Genomic DNA, 23,936 nt, shown 5'->3' on the forward strand with positions numbered 1-23,936 from the left:
GGCGGACAACATTCTCTGTCCCTACCCCGACCGCTTTATAGACCTAAAATCGTCAGACACAAAGACTAGTAAAACGGTGGGTCTATTTGTATGTGCTGTTTAATTACAAAATAGTTAAAATGCTTTTTTTTTTTTTTGTCTTGTGTTTTATTGTGTCTGTAATGTATGGATCTGTTTTTTCTCCAGAATGTTTGGAGTGGGGGTGTTATTCACTGGAGTCTCCAACTATCCAACATGACTTATTTGCACCGGCGACTGTAACAGGATCTCCTCAATCACCGTCACCATCATCATCATGTATGACCCCCGAACGCTTCCTGGCGCCGCCACATATGTCACCTCCACTACCCCCCTCTTTTTTGATCAGGTCACCGCCACCCGCCCCCTGCCACTATGCATATCAGCTCTTTCCCCCATCGTCTGATGTCATACAACAGACAGATGGATTTGTTGAACGTTTGTTGAAACACTGTGGGGGATGATCAACCGGACGGTCTGGTGTCAGCGTTGTTTATAGACAGTGTTAAAACAGCATCTCTACATCTGCTTAACGTGGTACTTTACAACTACTGGCAGGAGGTGTGTTATGGTTGTCAGATCAACCATCCGAGTCAGAAACATCACAAATGTTTGGGTATCCCAGAGGGTTTCTATGCAAGACATTTTGAGCAACTTATGAAAAGACTGTTGACGGATAAATTCATCCCTGTAGTACACCGCTTTCTGGCGATGAAACATCTCCGTGCCGATGGTGCAAGAATCCATGGAGTAGCCGAAACTGTTTTGTACGAGTTGAAATCTGTGGAAGATGTCACAGTCAAAATACAAGAAATGATTGGTGAGGACGTCCTCAAAGTGGCTGAAATTCGCAAGATTGGAGACTGCTGGAGAGACTTATATGAGAGGAAAAAATAACAGTGTGTGGTTATGGGGAACTGTTTACGTGCAATGGGTAACCGTATCAGTGAGAGATATGTGACAGCTCGGTTATCTCGTATTTTAGATCAAACCATTGCCATCAATGTGAATGATGTTAAAAAGTACCAAAGTATGTGTAATGTAGATAGCCTTGATGTGTGTAGGCTAGAAAAACAGATGGATCTTGTTAGAAGACAGTATAGTAAGCCACATTGGTCTGAGTTGATGCAAATGTTGTTATCAGTGCTAACAACACGTGTGAGTGTTGTGGAGACATTTTGTGGAAAACGACAATGTTCGGTATATATTAACATGTATCGATGTGTTCTCTAAGTATGCATGGGTCAGTAAAAACCCAGATAATGGTGGGGTAAATCACCCAATAAATCTGGCCCCACCGTCACAAGTGCCTTTAAAGAAATATTGTGTCAGGGGAGGGTGCCTATGAAACTTCAAACAGACGAGGGAAAAGAGTTCTATAATAAGGTTTTTCAAAGATTGATGACTCAATATAAAATACAACATTTCTCTACATCAAACGAGACAAAGGCAAGTGTAGTGGAGCGTTTCAATCGATCTTTTAAGACACGTATGTGGAGATATTTAACAGCTGTTAACGCACGTAGATATATTGATGTTGTGCAAGATCTGGTGAGTGCTTACAACGATTCACGCCATAGGTCAATAAAAATGGCACCGTCTGCAGTGAATAAAGACAATGAGAAAACAGTCTTTAACAATCTATACAAACTGAAACCCGGAATGGTTGCTTTTAAATTTCAGCAGGGTGATACTGTCAGGTTGTCAAAACATAGGGGTGTATTTAGGAAAGGTTATCAGCAAAGTTTTACAGATTAATTTTTTACAGTAGCTAAATGTGTTGGAAGGACATCCCATGTTTATATGTTAAAAGACACTGACGGGGAGTCATTGACTGGAACATTTTATGAGGCAGAGTTACAACCCGTAACTGTAGACAAAAACAAAGTGTTTAAAATAGAGAAAATAATTGATAGCAAGAAGCTATTCCTGGTGAAATGGTTAGGGTGGCCTGATAAATTCAATTCATGGGTCGCTGAAAAAGACATAGTTGATGTGAGATAAAGCTAGCATGACAAACACTTAAACTAGTCATTCTGATTCGGTAGTGAAAGGATGTAGGTATAATGAATAAGAACGTTTTTTTTGTTACGCTCCCCAGCAATGCCTCAGCCCTAGTTTATCCGAACAATAAAATATGGCAGTGGATTGAAAATTGGCCAAACCGTTAATATTCCAGCAGCCCTACGAGGTAGGCCTCATAGAGATACAGTACCCCAGGATATGGAATAATTTTACCACAGATGATGCTGAGGTTGAAATTTTTGACACAAAAACTAAACAAAAACTATATATATAGAATAGAACTAGCGGTCAGTTGTTATAATTCAGTGGCTAGCATTGTTAAAAAGTATAATATGAGATGCATGTCTAGTATAGGGACAGCTGACATAACCATGAGCTACAACAATATTACAAACAGGGTTTACTTTACCGGCGGTGCGGGGTTTCATTTAGCAATTACAGGCCGTGTGGCCGAGATTCTTGGGTTCATTCCAGACACTGTGTTCGAAATAGATTCCAACCCACGTGTTAAATGAGTAGCCCCCAGACCTGCAGACATCCATGCGGGTCGCTATAATATATTTATTTATAGCGACATAGTGGACTACCAATTAGTCGGTGATAGCCATGTCCTACTACTCCGGTGTATAAATATCTCTGATGAGAGCCGTCGCATGCCCACTATGAGTTACGATACACCTCATTACACATCGCTGTCACGCTCAACTATTACGGACATTCAAATAGATTTACGCGGCGATCAGAACAAACACATTCCCTTCTCATACAGAAAAGTCATTGTCAAACTACATTTTAGACCCGTGAAGCAGCATTAAAATGATGCGCAAAGCATACACCTCAGATGATGAACCAGGCAGGTGGAGAACTCCCTGGCTACATAGGTTCCAGTACGCAATATGGGAATGGTTTAGGAGGCTTGTTCAGAAATCTGTTCCGTATGGCTGTCCCCCTTTTAAAAAAGGGGTTTAATCTAGCTAAACCGCATCTGAAAACTGCTGCCACGGGTATTATTGGGGACGTTGTGTCTAATGTTTGAAATACCATAGCAAGCAGACAGCAGGGAAATGGTCTCATGGTGTACAGTCGCAAACCGTTAAGAAGAAATCCCTCAGGATGTGGGCGTAACCAGGCTGTAGCTAGAAAACGTAAAACCACAACCAAAAACCGAAGAGTCATCAAAAAGAAGACAGCTTCCAGAAGACGCAGAGCTCCGAACCGACGCTCTCTGGTCATAGCAAAACACATATTCTAAATGAATCTTAGGAAGTAATCATGGCGTTCATTCATAATCAGTCGGAAGAGTGTGTGAAGACAGAATTGGACCTGTTTACCGTACCGTACACACAGACATCTATTGAAAAATCAACTTTCCTAGAAATACCGCCATGTCCGCTCTAACAGACAGTGGACCTATAGAATTCAGCTAGTGGAGAAGATCTCTGTACACACGTGTAAGGATTACAAATCCTGACGGCACATTGCTGGCTAATGCAGCTGATGTGGGTTTTATAAACTACCCTGGATGCAGTCTTTTTTCCCCAAGTAGATATAATGCTGGGCGATAGATTGATTACACTGTCTTCAAATACGTACCCATACAGAGGAATTATTGAATGATTGCTAAACTATGGAAAAGGTACACTAGATACACAGTTCAGCACTGGACTATTCTGTAAAGACGCGGGCGGAAAAATGGACGATACATCTATTACAGGCGATAATTTGGGGTTAGAGCAACGGGGGGCCTACAGTGGTGAAAGTCGTATTGTGGAATTAATATCGCCAGTACATGCCGACTTGTTTTTTCAAGAAAGACTGCTGCTAAATGGTGTGGACATTTCACTTAAATTCATCCGGTCAAAAGATGACTTTGCACTAATGACCCCAGGAAATGTTCAATTCACTGTGAAAATAATGTCTGCCAATCTGTTTGTAAAGAAGATATCAGGGTCACCGTCCGTGGGAGCGGGTTCCGGAAGTGTACCTCAAGTCTCACATTGCCTGTCTTAATCAGTGATACATTTCCTCCCCTGCCACCATTGGGTTCCAAATTGAAACAGAACAATGTGTAACCATCACCAAAATCTGATCGTGCTATGGCTAATGATCTGTCCTTCAAATGACGCCCTGTTGATTTCACCATCTCATAATATTCGCAACAATATTGTCCTCTTTGAAAATGTGGTTGAAAAGGTCGGGCAGGGTGAGGTTGTCCATCAGCGTATAGGCCTATAAATTCTGCATCATAGTGTCCGAAATTAAATGGGTTACGTGCATATGAACCGGTGTATAATTCATTATCAACGAAAGCTATAACTACGAATTTAGGTTTCTGCCCTATGAATAAATTCTCTTGGTTACGCACACTCGTACCTGTCGATATGGAGAATGTTTTTACACACTTGATACTTGTTTTGACAATTATGAGGACAGTGATACCCATTCTATTACAGATAGAGTTTCGGCTAAATCAGCTACACCAATTTGACTGATTATGAATATGTGTAGCTTTTGTAAATCATACAAGACATCACTACATTGTTTTTTTTTCACATACAAACACAGCATCTACAAGCATTGTGTACATTGTCAGTATATGACATACTTTCATCATCTTGAAATTGTGTGTGATGCTAGTTATAACTGCACAAAATGTCTCCACAACACTCTCACGTGTTGTTAGCACTGATAACAACATTTGCATCAACTCAGACCAATGTGGCTTACTATACTGTCTTCTAACAAGATCCATCAGTTTTTCTAGCCTACACACATCAAGGCTATCTACATTACACATACTTTGGTACTTTTTAACATCATTCACATTGATGGCAATGGTTTGATCTAAAATACGGGATAACCGAGCTGTCACATATCTCTCACTGATACAGTTACCCATTGCACGTAAACAGTTCCCCATAACCACACACTGTTATTTTTTTCCTGTCATATAAGTCTCTCCAGCAGTCTCCAATCTTGCGAATTTCAGCCACTTTGAGGACGTCCTCACCAATCATTTCTTGTATTTTGACTGTGACATCTTCCACAGATTTCAACTCGTACAAAACAGTTTCGGCTACTCCATGGATTCTTGCACCATCGGCACGGAGATGTTTCATCGTGTACTACAGGGATGAATTTATCCGTCAACAGTCTTTTCATAAGTTGCTCAAAATGTCTTGCATAGAAACCCTCTGGGATACTACCCAAACATTTGTGATGTTTCTGACTCGGATGGTTGATCTGACAACCATAACACACCTCCTGCCAGTAGTTGTAAAGTACCACGTTAAGCAGATGTAGAGATGCTGTTTTAACACTGTCTATAAACAACGCTGACACCAGACCGTCCGGTTGATCATCCCCCACAGTGTTTGAACAAACGTTCAACACATCCATCTGTCTGTTGTATGACATCAGACGATGGGGGAATGAGCTGATATGCATAGTGGCGGGGGGCGGGTGGCGGTGACCTGATCAAAAGAGAGGGGGGTAGTGGAGGCGACATATGTGGCGGCGCCAGGAAGCGTTCGGGGGTCATACATGATGATGATGGTGACGGTGATTGAGGAGATCCTGTTACAGTTGCCGGTGCAAATAAGTCATGTTGGATAGTTGGAGACTTCGGTAGATTTGTCCCCTCTGCAACTACCCCATTGCGATACATACACGACCTCAGGAAATCCTGGATTGTCGAGATCCATACAGACAACACCTCGAAAAATCTTCCAGTCTTTCACCGAGAGTGTGCACTCTGTTTTAGCTTTACTAGCTAGCTCCACAACAATGCTAGTGTAAACAGCTAATGTCACATACCCCGCACTGTAGCGAATAGAATAACAATATCCATTGTCACCCCCATATTCCATATCAACTGTACAGGAATCAGCCATGCTTGGCATATACATCTCTGGACGGAGTCTCTTTTTCTGGGGAGCCCGATTCAATGCAAATTGATTATCTGTAATAGCAGTAGCTTCTCCAGCAATAGATGAGCCATTTCGTTGTTCAAGTCTCAATTCAAATGTACAGGGAGAGTCTGTATCATGCGTACCTTCTTTTTCAAAAGACGATCCATCTTGACATCCAAATACACGTGTAGACATGACTGAAAGACGATTCCTCCTTCTTTCACCAAAGGAATTAAAAAGAAAAAGCACCGTTGATTGTTGAGAAACAGCTGTGGAGAAAAACGAGCTAGCTAGTTAACTAGCTAAAAAAAATGAGTGGAGAAAAAGTGACCAGATTGCATGAAACACAAGCTTTTACAGCACATAAACCACACCCTTTATGACGAATTGCCTACATAAACCTACCCCTATCTTTTTAGCCGTTAATCATAGGTCCAACACCCCGATTTTAACACCTTCACATATCTAAATAATGTACCGTCACACGCCCCCCTACGCAGGTACGTCCTCCCGCGACGACATCCTCACCACGCACGCAATGTGCGCACGCAGATACACCAGCGAGTGGCGCACGCAGATACGGCCGCGATGACGACACACCGCGATGACAATGCACACGATGCGTGCGCAGCTTCCCCCCGGTCGCCGAATCGCCCCCACCCCTTGAAACCAATGCGCGTATCAGTCACACGTGATTGTATCAGTGACGGGCACGCGCAAAAGTGGGGGTATTATAACTACTTGCGTGTCATCCTCTCTCACCCCCTTTAAAGGTCCCATGACATGAAAATTTCACCTTATGAGGTTTTTTAACATTAATATGAGTTCCCCTAGCCTGCCTATGGTCCCCCAGTGGCTAGAAATGGCGATAGGTATAAACCAAGCCCTGGGTATCCTGCTCTGCCTTTGAGAAAATGAAAGCTCAGATGGGCCGATCTGGAATCTTCCCTATATGACGTCATAAGGGGAAAGGTCACCTCCCCTTTCTCTGCTTTGCCCGCCCAGAGAATTTGGTCCGCCCATGAGAAAGAGAGAGACATCATGGCTTGAAAACAAGCGAAGCATGGCAGTTGGTCAAGGCCACACCCCCACCCTCCATCTTGTCCCCCCTCTCTCCTCCTCAATAGCATTTAAAGCTACAGACAGAAATGGCACAGAACAAAGCACAGAAAGCTCATTGTGGGACTGGCTCTAGTGGCTGTAATTCTGCACCAAGACTGAATTTCAGGAAAGAGACTTCAGATACATGCAAAAGGGGCCTCTTTTGCATGAATTACTGCCTCAATGGTTGTAGGGTGAATGTTTGGACATACAAAGCAATACATGCATCCAGCAACCGGAACCGGAAGGTAACGCAGTGTGAGAGTGTAGAGGGAGAGAAGACAGACGGAGGAAAACAGTATTATTTCGAGAAAAATGTTGCACTAGTTGCTTAGTTTTTTGTTTCTTATTAGCCCCCTGGTAGCCTTTAGTCTCTAGAAAGAGCCAGCATCTACGCAAATCTACGTACCTGTGCGTGGAGGACCGCACATTTTTTACGAGTAGTAAACATTAGCTTCAGGCTAACCACACCTGGCGAGTCCCCATTTCCCCACAGGATTTCCTCGTTGCTTGAAAATGCAAACAAAGAAATTTCTGACCTTAGGGAAGAAGTTCATCGGCTCTCAGAGGACTTAAAAACCAAAGATGCCTTGTTAACAGCCTACCTGGACGTTGCTCAAAATCAATCGCTCCAAATCACAACTCTCTTGGCGGCTTTCCAGGATACTGCGCTTTGGGACCCATCTGCCTGCCCACATCCATCCTCTTGCTTGACACTGACCATCAGGCCATCCTGGACTAAAGTGGTTTGCGGCCGAGAGAGAGCCTCAGGTAGGGCTCCATCGCCTCCTGCCCTCAGCCTCTCCAGTCGCTTCAATGCCCTGTCGAAGCCGAATGTCCCCCCGGTAACGGCCGACGTGGTTACCCGGGCGAGCCCCACTTCAAAGCCGACTGACCAGCTGTCGTCACGGGAGAGGACCGCTGCCTCACGGCGAAAACTTCTAAGGGATGCGGTAATCAGACGGTCCGATGGCCTCCCTTGCCTGAACCAGCCAAATGACAACGTTCCTCAAAAACAATCTCTCCCACCGAATGGTAAGCAATATTCCTCTTCTTTTTCTTGTCCATCTGAAACCGATACTGCCTGTTTTGTTCCTGCCACCGGCCATTCACGCCCCCGCACTCCTCGTCCGCTCTTCCCCCCCAACCACAATAATTATTGGTGACTCCATCACCCGGGATATACGGTTTTTTAATGCTATCACACACTGCTTTCCTGGAGGCAAAGTTGCAGACATCCTGGCTAAAGCTGTGGACCTGATACCCTCACTCCCAACCTCTATTAAACGCTTCGTGGTCCATTGTGGACATAACGACATGTCCTATCAGCAGAGTGAGCGCACAAAGAAAGACTTTGGTACTCTCATTGAAGTTTTAAAAAGCACTGGGAAGAAGATTTTTATTTCGGGCCCACTTCCATCTTGAGGTCGCGGAGTATGCCTTTTTAGCAGACTACTCACCCTCAACACCTAGCTCCAGCATACATGCAACATCCACAACATAGGTTTTATTTACAATTTTAATCTGTTTTGGGAACGTGGCTCCCTGTTCAGTAGGGACGGGATTCATCCCAATAGACGCGGCAGCCAGATGCTATGTGAGAATCTGCGGCACGCCGTGCAGACCAAGACCTGGGTGCAGACCCAGACCTTAGATTGACTGTCTGCACCCTGTAAACACACGCACAAGCGCACTTCCCAGTCTCACTCTCCCATAAGCTCTCACTCCTTTTCAAATAACTCTGCTAACCCACAGACCAGCTATATCATTCCAGTAAGAATCAGTAATATCAGTAATCACAGGTACAGCGCTACACGCTCCTCTGTGTTTCCTTTGGAGCAGCCACCCATCCATAATCCCATAACTACGGTGTCTGTCCCCCGACTGAGATCGGTAAAATCAAACGTAAACCAGTGAGGTGCTATACTTAACAACCTAATTGGAGTTAAAACAACCACTGCAACAGAATAGGAGAATCAAATGTGGACTATTAAATATTAGATCTCTGTCTTCTAAAGCAATATTGGTAAATGATTTGATATCAGATAATCAAATTGATCTATTCTGTCTTACTGAAACATGGCTGGGACATGAAGAATATGTTAGTCTAAATGAAGCCACTCCTCCCAGTCATACTAATACTCAAATTCCTCGAGGCTCAGGCCGAGGAGGGGGAGTTGCAGCCATATTTGACTCAAACCTGTTAATCAATCCTAAACCTAAACTTAATTATAACTCGTTTGAAAGCCTTGTTCTTAATCTTCAACATCCAACATGGAAAACAGTACAGCCAATTATATTTGTTGTTGTTTACCGATCGCCAGGCCCGTATTCTGAATTTTTATCTGAATTCTCAGAGTTTTTGTCATGTGTAGTCCTAAAATCAGATAAAATAATTATTGTAGGTGAGTTTAATATTCATGTGGACGTTGACAGCAATAGCCTTAGTACTGCCGTCAACTCACTACTAGATTCAATTGGTTTCAGTCAGAGTGTGCATAAGGCCACGCACTGTTTTAACTACACCCTCGACCTTGTGCTGTCATATGGCATCAAAATTGAAGATTTGATAGTATTTCCACAGAATTCCTTATTATCAGACCATTTTTTAATAACTTTTGAATTCTTACTACCCGACTATACGAAATTAAATAAAACCTTCTACACTAGATGCCTATCTGACAGTGCTATAGCTAAATTTAAGGAAAATATTCCAACAGCATTTAACTCAATGTTGTGCTTTAATATAACAGAGGAGCTTTGTGTTAAGTTTAGTCCCTCCCAAATTGATAATTTTGTAGACGGTGCTACGGCCTGCCTACGGACGACTTTAGACTCTGTTTCTCCCCTCAAAAAGAAGATGATGAAGCAAAGGAAACTACCACCTTGGTATAACTCCCAAACTTTAATTAAAACAAATCTCACAAAAACTTGAAAGTAAATGGCGTTCCTCCAAATTGGAAGAATCTTATTTAGATTGGCAAGACAGTTTGAAAACCTATAGGAAGGCCCTCAGAAATGCCAGATCAGACTATTACTCATCATTGATAGAAGAAAATAAGAACAACCCAAGGTTTCTTTTCAGCACTGTAGCCAGGCTGACAGATAGTCACAGCTCTACTGAGCCATCTATTCCCCTAGCTCTTAGTAGTGACGACTTCATGAGTTTCTTTAATGATAAAATTATAAAAATTAGGGACGGAATTCATCACCTTTTGCCCTTAACTTCTAACGGTTCACTTTTGAATGCAGGAGTGCTAGAAAGAACGACAGGACCTGACATATACTTAGACTGCTTTTTTCCGATAGACCATCAACAATTAATGCTAAAGGTCTTTTCAGCAAAGCCATCTACCTGTCTATTAGACCCCATCCCAACGCGGCTACTTAAAGAAGCGTTATCTGTGGTTAACACTTCGTTACTAGATATGATCAATATGTCTTTATTAACAGGTTATGTACCACAGTCATTTAAAGTAGCTGTGATAAAACCTCTTCTGAAAAAACACACCCTCGAACCTTCCCTTTCTCTCCAAGATCCTTGAGAAAGTAGTCGCTAATCAGTTATGTGACTTTTTACATAGGAATAGTCTATTTGAGGACTTTCAGTCAGGATTTAGAAAGCATCATAGCACAGAGACGGCACTGGTGAAAATTACTAACGACTTTCTAATTGCTGCTGACAAAGGACTTGTCTCCATACTTGTCTTGTTAGATCTTAGTGCTGCATTCGACACTATTGACCATACCATCCTTTTACAGAGACTGGAACATTTAGTTGGCATTAAAGGAATCGCACTAAGCTGGTTTAAGTCCTATTTCTCTGATCGATCTCAATTTGTCAATATCAACGATAAATCCTCCAAGTACGCTAAAGTCAGCCATAGTGTTCCTCAAGGCTCTGTGCTTGGACCAATTCTTTTCTCCTTGTATATGCTTCCTCTAGGCAATATTATTAGGAAACACTCAATTAACTTCCACTGTTATGCGGATGACACCCAATTATACTTATCAATCAAGCCAGACGAAACCAGTCAGTTAGCCAAACTTCAAGTATGCATTAGAGATATCAAATCATGGATGACCTACAATTTCCTGATGTTAAACTCAAACAAAACTGAAGTTATTGCGCTGGGCCCTAAACACCTCCGAAAATCTTTATCCCAAGATATAATTACTCTAGATGGCATTGCCATGGCCTCCAGCACTACTGTCAGAAATCTAGGAGTTATTTTTGATCAGGATATATCCTTTAATGCCCACTTAAAACAAACCTCTAGAACAGCCTTTTTTCACCTTCGTAACATTGCCAAAATTAGGAACATCCTGTCTCAAAACGATGCTGAAAAACTAGTCCATGCATTTGTTACTTCCAGGCTGGACTATTGTAACTCCCTATTATCAGGTGCCCAAATAAAACTCTTAGGACTCTCCAGCTGATCCAGAATGCTGCAGCGCGTGTTATGACAAGAACTAAGAGGGGAGATCATATTTCTCCTGTGTTGGCTTCTCTGCATTGGCTTCCTGTAAAATCCAGGATTGAATTTAAAATACTTCTCCTGACCTACAAAGCTCTAAATGGTCAAGCACCATCATATCTTGAAGAGCTCATAGTACCTTATTGTCCCACTAGAGCACTGCGCTCCCAGAATGCAGAGTTACTTGTGGTTCCTAGAGTCTCTAAAAGTAGAATGGGAGCCAGAGCATTTAGCTATCAGGCTCCTCTCCTGTGGAACCAGCTCCCAGTCTGGGTTCGGGAGGCAGACACCGTCACCACCTTTAAGAGTAAACTTAAAACTCTCCTCTTCGATAAAGCTTATAGTTAGGGAGTAAGGAGTTGCAGTGTTCGCCTAGACCGGCGAGGGAAGGTGTGTAGCAACAGTCATGATGCACCGCCACCCTATCTCTGCTTCTCCCCATAGAAAGCTTACATATACTTAGGGAGTAATGCGTTGCAGCGTTAGCCTAGAACGGCGGGGGAAGGTGTGTAGCCACAATCACGGAACACAGCCTCCCTATCTCCCCTTCTATGCAGCTCTTAGTTATGCGGTTATAGTTTTAGACTACCGGGGTACCTCCTTGGACACACTGAGCTTCTCTCTCCTCTCTCTTTCCATCTGTGTGTATTGGTGTCACAGAAATGCTTGTTACTAACAAAGCTCCGGGGAGCTTATTCCCCGGAGTCCTTATGTTCTTTTTCCGCTCAGCATCATCATCTTGGATCATGATGGCACCTACATCATGGTGGCAGCTGTCGCCGTGGTCATGCCCTACACCCTGCTGTGCCCTATTACACCCTTCTACGCACTGCAATGCCCAGCTTCGACTTGCTATGTCCGGCCAACACCCTGCCACACCCTGTTACGCCCTGCTGTGCTCTACGACACCATGAACTATTATAACTATTACAATATCTTTATTGTGACTATTATTGCCATTGTTCATCATACCCCCCAACCGACACCGTCAGACACCGCCTATCAAGAGCCTGGGTCTGTCCGAGGTTTCTTCCTAAAAGGGAGTTTTTCCTTGCCACTGTCGCACTTACGCATTCATGCATGCTCTTGGGGGAATCACTGGAATTGTTGGGTCCTTGTAAATTATAGAGTGTGGTCTAGACCGACTCTATCTGTAAAGTGTCCTGAGATAATTCCTGTTATGATTTGACACTATAAATAAAATTGAATTGAATTGAATAGATACAGTATTAGGGGACCGCTAAGGCCTATATAAAAGCATCCAAAAAGCAGCATGTCATAGGACCTTTAATATCTGTCTATACTATCTAATATAAAAGTGTAAAAAAAAATGAATCATTACAGTTTTAAGGTGGGCACCCAAGATTAGTGTCACCAATTCAGTTTCAGACCATATCACCCTCTTTCTCTCCCTGAGTTATGGTGTTGAATAATGGCCAAAAACTGTGGCCAAAAACTGAAGAACATTATGATGTCACAGTAAAGTTGACCTTTGACCTTCTGGATATAAAAAATGTCATCACTTCATCATTTTATCCCAGATATCTGTGTGAAATGTTGTCATAATTAGCATATCAATTCTTGAGTTATGGCCAAAAATCAGTTTTGTTAGGTCACACTAACATTGACCTTTGACCTCCAAATGTTTTTTTAACAAGCTTGCTAAATTTTAAATCGCATCACTATGGCACTCGCACTAGGGATTCCTTAGTCCTAAATATATACCATTTGTTAGGACAGAATTAGGCAAAACTACATTTGAATATTATGCTCCATATAAATGGAATAACCTGACGTTTCTAATGAAATTGAACAGCCTGATTTCATTTAATCACTTTAAATGTCTTCTTTATGAAGCCATGTATACTGAATGTACATGTGCACTCTGAGTTGTTTGACAATACTGTAATTGTTTTATGTGTATGTATGTATTGCAACTGTAAACTGTATATTAATTATGTTCAGTAATTTTTATATGTATTGTAATTTTATATGGCATGTAATCAGGGTGTCATTGGAAATGAGAGCTTGCTCTCAATTGGCCCTCCCTGAATAAATAATGGTGATATATATATATATGTATATATATATATATATATATATATATATATATATATATATATATGGCCTGTGAGTAGCTTCTCATGGATCAGTGTTGATTCACTTCACTAGACATAACAAAAAATCAGTACTAGTGTGCTGTGACAGTATACTGCATAAATATTACATATGACTATATATCTCATTTTCACCACTACATTTATCTTGATGTCGATCTGTGATTATGCAGATGTGCATATATATATATATATATATATATATATATATATATATATATATATATATATATATATATATATATATATAAGACTCACATTGGCATGTCTACAAACACCCGACATGTTTACACATGTTAAAAAAATAAAATAAGGTTTTCCAGTGAAACTGTACCAACATGACCAACACTGTTCTGTGTCATTAGCATCGCTAATCCACTGGACATGGGGAATGACAAACTGAACTATGAAATCACACACAGTTAATAGTTACAGTGTAGTCTGAAACATAATTATCAAAACTATTTCTAACCACAGAAACTGTGTGTGAGGGCATTTAGAGACAGGGGGAGAGAACAAGCAGAAGGGTAGCCTATCACAGTTTATTTTACTTCTCAAGAAAGTACTTCCTTTTACTCTAAGAAAGTGCTATATTTTTTTTCACCAAGATCATTTTTAACTGTTGTGGGCAGGTATCATTCGTAATCCGTTAACTGCTTCCTGTTGCCATAAGGCCACATTATGCCACTGTTCATCACACCACCAACTGGCACCGTCAGACACCACCTACCAAGAACCTGGGACTGTCTGAGATTCCTCCCTAAAAGGAAGTTTGCCTCACCACCACCCGAGGTTTCTCCCTAAAAGGAAGATTTCCTCGCCACTATCACACTAAATGCTTGCTCTTGGGGGAATAACTGGAATTGTTGGGTCTTTGTAAATTAATAAATGGTCTAGACCTACTCTATCTGTAAAGTGTATTGAGATAACTCTTGTTATGATTTGATACTATAAATAAAATTGAATTGAATTGGATCACCTCTAGTACTAACTAGTGAATGAGAGAGGATGGAACAGTAGCCTCTTGAACAGTTCACATGGTTAATAATGAGATCACTGACTATTTCTTGATATAATGTCAGCAGAGAGAGTGCCCACTCTCTTACCACACCACTTTCTACCTGGGAGAATCCAGTTGACAAAAAAAGAGTGCAACCTACAGTATCACCGAATATTTATAGATACACTGCATGCATGACTTCTGGACCACGTGCAATAAACTACAGGGGTGCTGTGAAGATGATGATGTTCAATTATTTAGTCTGAGAAGTTGTATATTGACCAGTCCTCTAAAAAATGTCTTACAATATACAGTAATACAACAAAGGAAACTGTCTTATTTTGTGTTTGTCTTATGCTCTATCACTGTGCTGCACTTTTTCATTCTTGGTGACAACAAATACACTGATCAGATTATCAATCATTTCACTGCATGAATGCAGAAATATGTGTCATTTGAGTTTCTGACGTATTCCTTTTATCAAAATAACTCACTCCCTTTATTCTGCCACATGAGGAACATGAGCTGAAGTATATTTTGTATTTGTACGGTTATTTTTTTTATTTTTTTTTTTTAGTTTATTGCACGTGGTCCAGAAGTGATGCATGCAGTGTATCTATACATATTCAGTGATACTGTAGGTTGCACTCACAAACAAACTTGTTGACACACTCACACTTTTTTTGTCAACTGGATTCTCCCAGGTTGATCAGTTTGCCGTAATTTTTGTGTGGTTTGCGTGGTAAGAGAGTGGGCGCTCTCTCTGCTGACATTATATCAAGAAATAGTCAGTGATCTCATTAGTGACCATGTGAACTGTTCAAGAAGAGGCTACTGTATATTCCATCCTGAAAAAAACTAAATTCACTGTACCATACAAATGAACACAGTAATATATTGCTAAACATAACCTCACAATTGAACATTATAAGCTTCAAAATGGCACCATCTGTGTTTTCATTTACAGGTTTAATATCTCATAACAGAATATTGAAGGCCCTCATATTTTTTCGTTCTTTATGTCTAGACCAGCAAGGACTTGCAAGGTAACAAAGTACTTCAATCTAGAGCCCTAATCAGGACTGTCTTCTTACAGAAGGCAGGAAAACAAGATTGTTGCCACACATTCAGAACAAGATTTTTTCTTTTTGAAATTGCTAACTTTTAAAATGCAGCTTGAAATTTTTTTTTTTGCATTTCCAGGTACAGTAGGAGTATGCAATGACATCAGTAACTTCCTCTCTGGCCTCTGTATATAACAAGCATGTGCAGATACCGATCACGTCAGTTCTCACACTTAACACAACGAAGACAAGCTGTTAAGGAACAGAGAAAGACAACGCTGCAGTATGATGAAGTTCGTGTTTGCCCTGGTTTTTCTGTTGCATTTCTGCTTCAGTGACAATGTAAACCTAACACTGAATGAGGAGATTATAAAAAGACTGGATGTCCTCAACGACCTCTACAAACAGAAAAAAGTCAATTTCACATCAGTAAGTATAATGCTTTAATATTATCACACTTGCCGCTTCCCATGGCTTCCCTGTCATGTGTTTCAATGACCGCTAATGTCACAATCTGACCCTTAAAATATCCAGTGCTTAATAAATTAATTAAATTAATTTTCTGTCCTTATAGCCAATGGTGCACATGCCAAAGATGGCTAAGCACACACATCCGGTAAGTATTGCATCTCTTCAAGACTGCAATCTGAATGGTCTAGACCAAGCTTGGTTGTTCTTTTTACGTGCAGCTTATTTTACGATGTTACATGACTTTGTATGACGCCTGACTAGGCCCTGTCATTTTTCCATTGTAGTCTTCCTGTGTGAGTGTCTTTGCCACAAAACTGAAGCACCTTCTTGACTATGTGACGGTACCCAAAGAGAATGAGACTATTCTCCAAGAACTTAAGGCAAACCTGCAGTTTCTGGTCCCACACCCACAGGTTAGCCAACAATGTGTGATTTGAAGTATGATACTGAGTTCTTACTGTCTACTTTGTAACCTCTGCATCAGTAGTGGTACCGAGATATAATCCTGAACCCTCTCTCTGTTTCTCTTCCAGAATGATCACAAATGCCAAAAGGTGCCGATCAACACAAGTTTGCCCGGCAGAAAGCCTTTTCAATCATACACTAATTTCCTCAGGAGTCTGAACGCCTCAAAGAAAAGATGAACTACGGTTTACCGTTTCATGTAGGGCTGTTACAATTGTTATGGATTAGAGTAATTTTAATTGAATGTATTTGATAGACATTTGTAAGCAGTTTCCAATTCAGAAACTTTCAAAAATGGCATTTATGTATTTATCAGTATTATTTATGGTTATTTATTTCACATTGTGCTTATTTATGTATTTATTTATTTATTTATTTACATACAACTGTGGATTTCCTCAGACATTTCTAACAATGTATTCAGCCAATTGGATGGCACAAAAGTAATAGTCACAATGTGAAAAACCTTGTTTCTGTTCAGATTGCGCTGCTGTCGTCAAATAAATCAACTACTTTCATAATTTGTTCTCGCTGAGTATTGTAATTCCTTCACTGCTATGTTTAAAGAACCAATGTTACGCTATTTGCATAAAAAGAGCTAATGTGAATCACTGTCTCTTTTATCTCTTCTACCCATCTGGAGAGATGACATGACATGACATGTTTACATGCCGGCCACACAAAGTTTGTTCTATTAAGGTTTTGTGTGTAATCACTGACCTCTCTGGTTGCTCTCTCAGACTCCCCATCTGTCCAAATCTTGTGTTAATGTTGGAGCGGTCGAGTTTACTGCTCAGCTTTTCTGCTCAATACACTTTTTTTTTCAAGAAAAAACATTGAATTGTATTGTCATCAACTTTCCTGGTTATATCCATTCATTGTTTTGTCTATAAAAGGTCAGAAAAAGTACAGTAAAACTTCCAAGAAACCATGGTGACGACGATCGAAGACTACAAGATATTCAGTTTACCATAACTAACAAAAAAAATGACAAAGACATAACTGCTGAATGCAGAACCTTTTTGCTTGAAAATCCCTTATTGAACAAATTGTGTCCTCTATTTGTTTGGGATCAATACTTGAAAAGCTAAAATTACATCTTAAATATTGAATAAAAAACATTTAGGTATTACTACTTTGTCATCATTTAATAAAATGCCCTATGATCATGTTACAAATATAGTGTTTACTGTCAGAGTTGTTTATTGTTGTATAATTTGGATTAAAGGACAATTCCGGCGCAAAACGAACCTAGGGGTTAATAACAGATGTGTACCCACTCTGTCGCTCTCTGGGACATGTTTTCATGCTAATCGAATGTGTTTGTAGCTTGAAACAAGCTAGTGCGGACCACTGATTAGCTTTCAACGCTAGTATTCGGGACACAGGGAAAGTAAAAACAAATTGCTATTTATACCACTAAAAAGGCTCAAAATATCACCACACTTCAACTGTAGCATAGTGAGGGTCCCTAAATGTTAACCGAAGCATTGAGAACTTTGTAAGTGTACAGACAGTTTATTAAAAAGATAGATTATAAAGACAGTCGTGTTCTCGTATACAGGCGGCCTTTCTAGTGGTATGAATAGCGATTTGTTTTTACTTTCCCTGTGCTCCGAATACTAGCGTTTTAAGTTAATCAGTGGTCCGCGCTAGCTTGTTTCAAGCTACAAACACATTCGATTAGCATGAAAACATGTCCCAGAGAGCGACAGAGTGGGTACACATCTATGCCGCGTTCTATTTACCTTGGAACTCGGTTTTAACGAGGTCAAAGTCGTAAACACGCCCCCTGACCTCGGATTTACGAGCTCGGAACTCAGACAACCTCGCAGTAGCCAGAGTTCAAAATCCAACATGGCTGCCCCCTGTATCAACAGTTGTGAAAAGCTGCAGTAACATAAAGTTATAAGCACTTCTGTCTTATTTGTGTCACTAAATCAGTCGTTTACACAGGCATGTCCAACTTCTATCTGTGGACATGTTGTTACGCGGTTTGCATGCACAAAAAATGGCGTAAGGCGTGGTTATCAACTGGTATTGCTAACAATAGCTAACCAGGCTAGAGCTAATGAAAACAATGAAAATACGACTTTTAAATAGAACGCATTCAACTCGGGTATGATGTCATTCCCAGCCCCGGCTTCCAAATTGTCCTTTAAGGAATACAGAACAGAGGGAGATATGGTAGAGAAATGGAAAAAGGAAAATTCATTTTGGGGAACATACAGTATGTTCTTTCTTATTTCATTATCACTCCTTGAGTCCCATGGCTTGAATCCATCTATTAAGCGTCTTATAGTGTGGGTGCTTGCGAAGGAAAAGGGTAAAAGCTGTTTCTTTTTTCCTCCTGTCAGAACTACTTACATCACTGTAAGGTGACAGCTGGCATGTCACGATTGTTTCTGCATCCCATGATGCTCTGCATGCAATATACCAGCTTGAACTGACTAAAACTACTATGGGCATGTTGACAGACATTGCCAGGGATTTATCGGTCAGAGCAGATAGAAATGGGGACTGTGGCTGAAGGTGACATTGGTCTGCACAGGAAAACTGCCACGGGTCAACGAAGAATGTGTTTTCAATCTAATCTTCTGTCTGGGCATAAATCACTTTTTTGATTAAATCTCATTATAATCCTGCATAGAAGTAAAATCCTTCACAGGTGTGTGTGTGTGTGTGTGTGTGTGTGTGTGTGTGTGTGGGAGGGGGCCTGCAGCTTGATTTCCCTCTCTGACGCAATTATTCTCTTTCTCCATCAGGTGGCCTCAGCGACCCACTGGCCATGCATGTTTGGCCCCTTGTCCTGATTCAGTTTTAACAACTGCATCTTAAATTAGTCAAAGTACACCCAAGTGCAGATTTTAACTTGGTCAAATTAAGAGAAAGCACTGCTGATAACAGGTGGGTTTAAAACCTCTAAACTGTGCACAAGAGGCGACTCAGGACACGCCAGGTGTTGCCTGCAGCTGTATGGTGCTGTCCACTATTGTCAGTATAGCGGGATTGGTCGCGGTCACATCTCATTCCTATGTACTTCACTTTCTCTTGAATGGGACAACGTCAGAGCGCCGGTGTGAGGCTGAAGCCGCAGGAGCGCACAGTTTTTTTTCTTTGGGATTTGGCCGCAGACGCGAGAAGAGACTGCAGGAGGACGCAGCCAGAGCGGTGATGGCTGAGTGACATTTGAGTACTGTGTTTGTGTGTGTCTGTGTGTTGTTTATTTATTAGCGGTCAGCGATGTGGAGCCCATCGAGGATATAATGGGACTGTTCCCTGGTTTGTTTTTGTCGGACACGGAGGCTGGGCGCCCTTTTGGATTGACTTTAGGCTGTGAAGTTGTCATTGAAGCGATGGGACGTTTATTTTGAAACATAAAATCAAGCTACAGCTGACCGCGTCTCTGTGAGTAAGAAGTGAGTATGATGATTAAGATAAATAGTTTGGGTATGCACGTAGGAAGGTGTGACTCGTGATTGGTCATGCCGTAATAATGACATTGCGCTCATGGGAAAATCCCTATTTATTCCGTTTGAAATCCGATCATTAACATGGCAATACACAATATATTTGGCTATGGTATACACATGTAGGATACCCTATAATCAGAACTTACATAAACAAGAAATTAAAATAAATTACTTCAACCAATGTTGCATTTTTATGACAAGAACTATTGGCGTTGTATAATTCATTTCTTTAAATCCGCAGGGCTGCTGATGACTTTTTTAAGCAGGCAGAGGATTCCTAACATTACAGCAGTTTGGGACCTACAAACTGGACAGACAGAAGAGCTCATGACAATCAATACACTGAGGAATTAAGTTACCAACACCCTTTCAGCTCCTCAACTCAAATGATGTCAAATCTAATTTACAAAGTCAGGGAGCAAATGTTCTGCCCAGAGAGGGTTTGCCTCAAACATCTCATCCCTTGTCATTTATCAGAATATACAATAATGGAGATTGTTTGCGATGCTGAAGCACGGGAGCCTCCCAGATTCTAATCCTGTGGATGTAATGTAGCAAGACTCTTCAGCATGACTTAAATGAACTCTCCCCAACCCTCACATGTTCAGGGATGGCTCTCATGAACCTCACAACTGTAATCGACAACGGGTTTTTGGATGAGGCTCCGTCGGGTCGCGTCCTAACTGGCTGTTTCCTTTCGCTGCTCATCCTCACCACCTTGCTGGGAAACACGCTTGTTTGTGCCGCCGTCACCAAGTTTCGACATCTGCGCTCCAAAGTGACCAACTTTTTTGTGATCTCGCTGGCCGTGTCAGACCTCTTGGTTGCCATCTTGGTGATGCCGTGGAAAGCGGTGACAGAGATCGCCGGTTTCTGGCCGTTCGGCTCTTTCTGTGACACCTGGGTGGCTTTTGACATTATGTGCTCCACTGCGTCTATTTTGAACCTTTGTGTGATAAGCCTGGACCGCTACTGGGCTATCTCCAGCCCCTTTCGCTATGAGAGGAAGATGACACCCCGAGTGGCCTTTGTGATGATCAGTGTGGCCTGGACGCTGTCTGTGCTAATTTCCTTCATCCCGGTGCAGCTCAACTGGCACAAGGCCCAAACTAAATCTTACACCCCTCTCACTGGGTCCTCTGGCTCTTCAGGTTTCAATGCTACATCTTACAGCACCCCAGAGAACTGTGACTCAAGCCTGAACAGGACCTACGCCATCTCCACCTCTCTCATAAGCTTTTACATCCCTGTGGCCATCATGGTGGCCACCTACACCCAGATATACCGCATTGCCCACAGACAAATCAGGAGGATCTCTGCCCTGGAGCGAGCGGCCGAAAGTGCCAAGAACAGACACGACAGCATTTGCGGAGACTCCAGCATCGCAGAGTCCGAGAGCTCTTTCAAAATGACGTTCAACAGGGAGACCAAGGTGCTGAAGACACTGTCGGTCATCATGGGGGTGTTTGTGTGCTGCTGGCTCCCATTCTTCATCCTCAACTGCATGGTGCCATTCTGTGAGCAGTCGAGCGGAGGGGAGGCTTTCCCCTGCATCAGCCCCACCACGTTTGACGTGTTCGTGTGGTTCGGTTGGGCTAATTCCTCCCTCAACCCCATCATCTATGCCTTCAATGCAGATTTCCGTAAGGCCTTCTCCATCCTGCTGGGCTGCCACAGACTGTATCCAGGAGGCCACAACATAGAGGAGGTCAGTCTAAACAAGAAATGACTCATGACTCTCTCATAGCACTGACTCATCCTTAATGCTAAGAGTCCTAGCATTCCTGTAGAGGCCGGTCTGATCGACGAGGACGCTGCTCTCTGTGCTGACTCTTAGTGTGACTGAAAGATACGGTGACCCCCACATGTACCCATGTTTGCGTTTGGCGAGTGGCCCGTCCGTGTGCAGACTGTCAGAGTGAGCTTGCCGTGCTCATCGTGGTCGCTGCACTGTCTTGAAGCGGAAGACGCTCCTGAAAGAGGAGAGGGGACTTGGGGATTGAGATAAAGACTCTCCGCTGTTGTGCCGGGGAGCTGGGAGTGCAGTGGTGCTGACCCTCCCCTGGGATAGATAATCCCATGACTGGGCAGCACACACCCTAATGCTGTCAGACACCGCTCTCTTCAATACCATCAAACACACATACACAAACACAACCACTGTCAAAACATGCTCCTCCAAATTCAGTGTAAATGCAGCACCCAGCATGCACTCTACGACAAATTACATGACAGCACACGGAAATACTGTTACTCATTACGTTCACATCCTGTGCTCTGCAAGGAGTCCAGCGTTAAAGCGTCAAACCAAATCATGTTTCTGCATAGATGAGCACGAAGGTAAAGTACATCCACATGTGACTTAATATTAAAGCAAGAATGAAAGCAGATTTGATTTTACATCCGGCTTAATCCATGAATGTTGGGATTTAAAAGGGAAGTGGACACAAATGAAAATGTGATCCGAATTTCTTTTGGAAGTGAAGGTACACAGAATCAAATCATTATAACTTGAAACCAAATTTACTCAACAGACACCTCGTAAATTATTTCTTTCACTGCTTGAAAGTGTTTTCTGGATGAGTGTCTCATATTACTTTGTGTCCTGATTTTTTCCTAAACAACAGCTGATGACCTAATTTAGGGAGAAGGCAATATCTTAACAAAGGATTTGACTATTGTGCATATTTAGGAGCTGATAAAGAATTGCAATTGACTGAATTATGTTTGGATAAATCAGTTTTATTTAGTTTGTTAAAGTGAATTATTAAAGGATAATCTAAGCATGCAACATGGGTCTTATTTTTCTAGGTTTGTCTGTCATTCCTATCAGTAATGATGACACTGTACTCACTAAAGTAATTGCTGACATCAGGGAACACTGATATCATCATGAAACACGAGCAGCCAGACAATCAGACCAGTTGAAAACCAACCCACAGTATAGCCAGATTATTGAAGCCACTATATTTGAAGACAAGATCGAAAATGAGCACACGTAAAATGTCACTAATATTCTTGATAGCACAAGCAAACTGTGTGTCGTGCACTAGGGCTGTCACTCTTTCAGAAATTCCAAGTTAGAACAAATTAGAACTAACACATAATTAGTTTTAATTTAACCGAGAACGCAACCTAATCTTAAACCACGTTGTAGAATAAATGTTCCGTTCATTCAATGCCTCTGCTGCCTTACTTGAGCGACAAGCTAAGGTTACTGTAATGCAGTTGCATTTTACAAAATCAGGAAACAGCCTGACCCATATCCATGATTTTTCAAATCCAAAATGCTTCCTCACATTACAGTTTGCTTGTGTGCTACCTTTTGCCTTAGAGTTTACCAAGGGCAAGAGGACATGCAATGGATTGGACGACCACTGGAGGAAATACAATACTGCCTGTTGCACTTATACACTGCCAATTTTGATTTCAAACACATAATTACAGATTAAATGTTTTCTAACTTCCCATTTTTGGACGGTAGTTCAAATTTAAAATACAAAGTGACCGCCGTAGTCCACACAACTTAAGTAAGTGAAGTACGTCAAAGCTGAATGGAGAAGTCAGTCTGTAAACTGAGAACTGAGGGTTTGTGTGTAACCTGTGGTCTGCTTATCTGACTGCCTGTATTTCTTATCTTGCAGACATCTTTTAAACATGATTTTTTTAGGGCTTTTATTTCCTTTATGATAACTTACGAATGATAAGAAAGATAGAGATAAATAGCACTGCAGATAATAGGAAAAAATATATTTTTGATTTTGGGGGGGAACTGTCCCTTTAAAGAAACAGTTTTAGTAGTAATTTGGGAAA

General features: G+C 41.6%; 2 protein-coding genes across 2 annotated transcripts; both read left to right on the forward strand.

Annotated features, from left to right (window-relative positions):
* Window positions 1-15,937: 15,937 nt before the first annotated feature.
* On the forward strand, window positions 15,938-17,556 carry LOC144525005 (uncharacterized). The gene is made up of 4 exons (XM_078261507.1): window positions 15,938-16,143; window positions 16,289-16,330; window positions 16,470-16,598; window positions 16,719-17,556. Exons 1-4 carry the CDS (start codon window positions 16,000-16,002, stop codon window positions 16,827-16,829), a joined length of 426 nt encoding a protein of 141 aa, XP_078117633.1. The 5' UTR covers window positions 15,938-15,999; the 3' UTR covers window positions 16,830-17,556.
* Window positions 17,557-19,793: 2,237 nt separating this feature from the next.
* LOC144525006 (D(1) dopamine receptor-like) lies at window positions 19,794-22,908 on the forward strand. The gene is made up of 2 exons (XM_078261508.1): window positions 19,794-20,069; window positions 20,365-22,908. Exon 2 carries the CDS (start codon window positions 20,734-20,736, stop codon window positions 21,850-21,852), a length of 1,119 nt encoding a protein of 372 aa, XP_078117634.1. The 5' UTR covers window positions 19,794-20,069; window positions 20,365-20,733; the 3' UTR covers window positions 21,853-22,908.
* Window positions 22,909-23,936: the final 1,028 nt, after the last annotated feature.

The sequence above is a fragment of the Sander vitreus genome, chromosome 10, assembly GCF_031162955.1.
Source record: "Sander vitreus isolate 19-12246 chromosome 10, sanVit1, whole genome shotgun sequence".
In the NCBI taxonomy this organism is placed as follows: Eukaryota; Metazoa; Chordata; class Actinopteri; order Perciformes; family Percidae; genus Sander; species Sander vitreus.

What these genes read in the sequence shown, in the direction of transcription:
- LOC144525005 (XM_078261507.1), top strand. Translation starts at nt 16,000, where the DNA reads ATGATGAAGTTCGTGTTTGCCCTGGTTTTTCTGTTGCATTTCTGCTTC. An exon ending in AAAAAGTCAATTTCACATCA is followed by an intron (nt 16,144 to 16,288) that starts GTAAGTATAATG and finishes CTGTCCTTATAG; the next exon opens with CCAATGGTGCACATGCCAAA. An exon ending in TTCTGGTCCCACACCCACAG is followed by an intron (nt 16,599 to 16,718) that starts GTTAGCCAACAA and finishes TTTCTCTTCCAG; the next exon opens with AATGATCACAAATGCCAAAA.
- LOC144525006 (XM_078261508.1), top strand. Translation starts at nt 20,734, where the DNA reads ATGGCTCTCATGAACCTCACAACTGTAATCGACAACGGGTTTTTGGAT.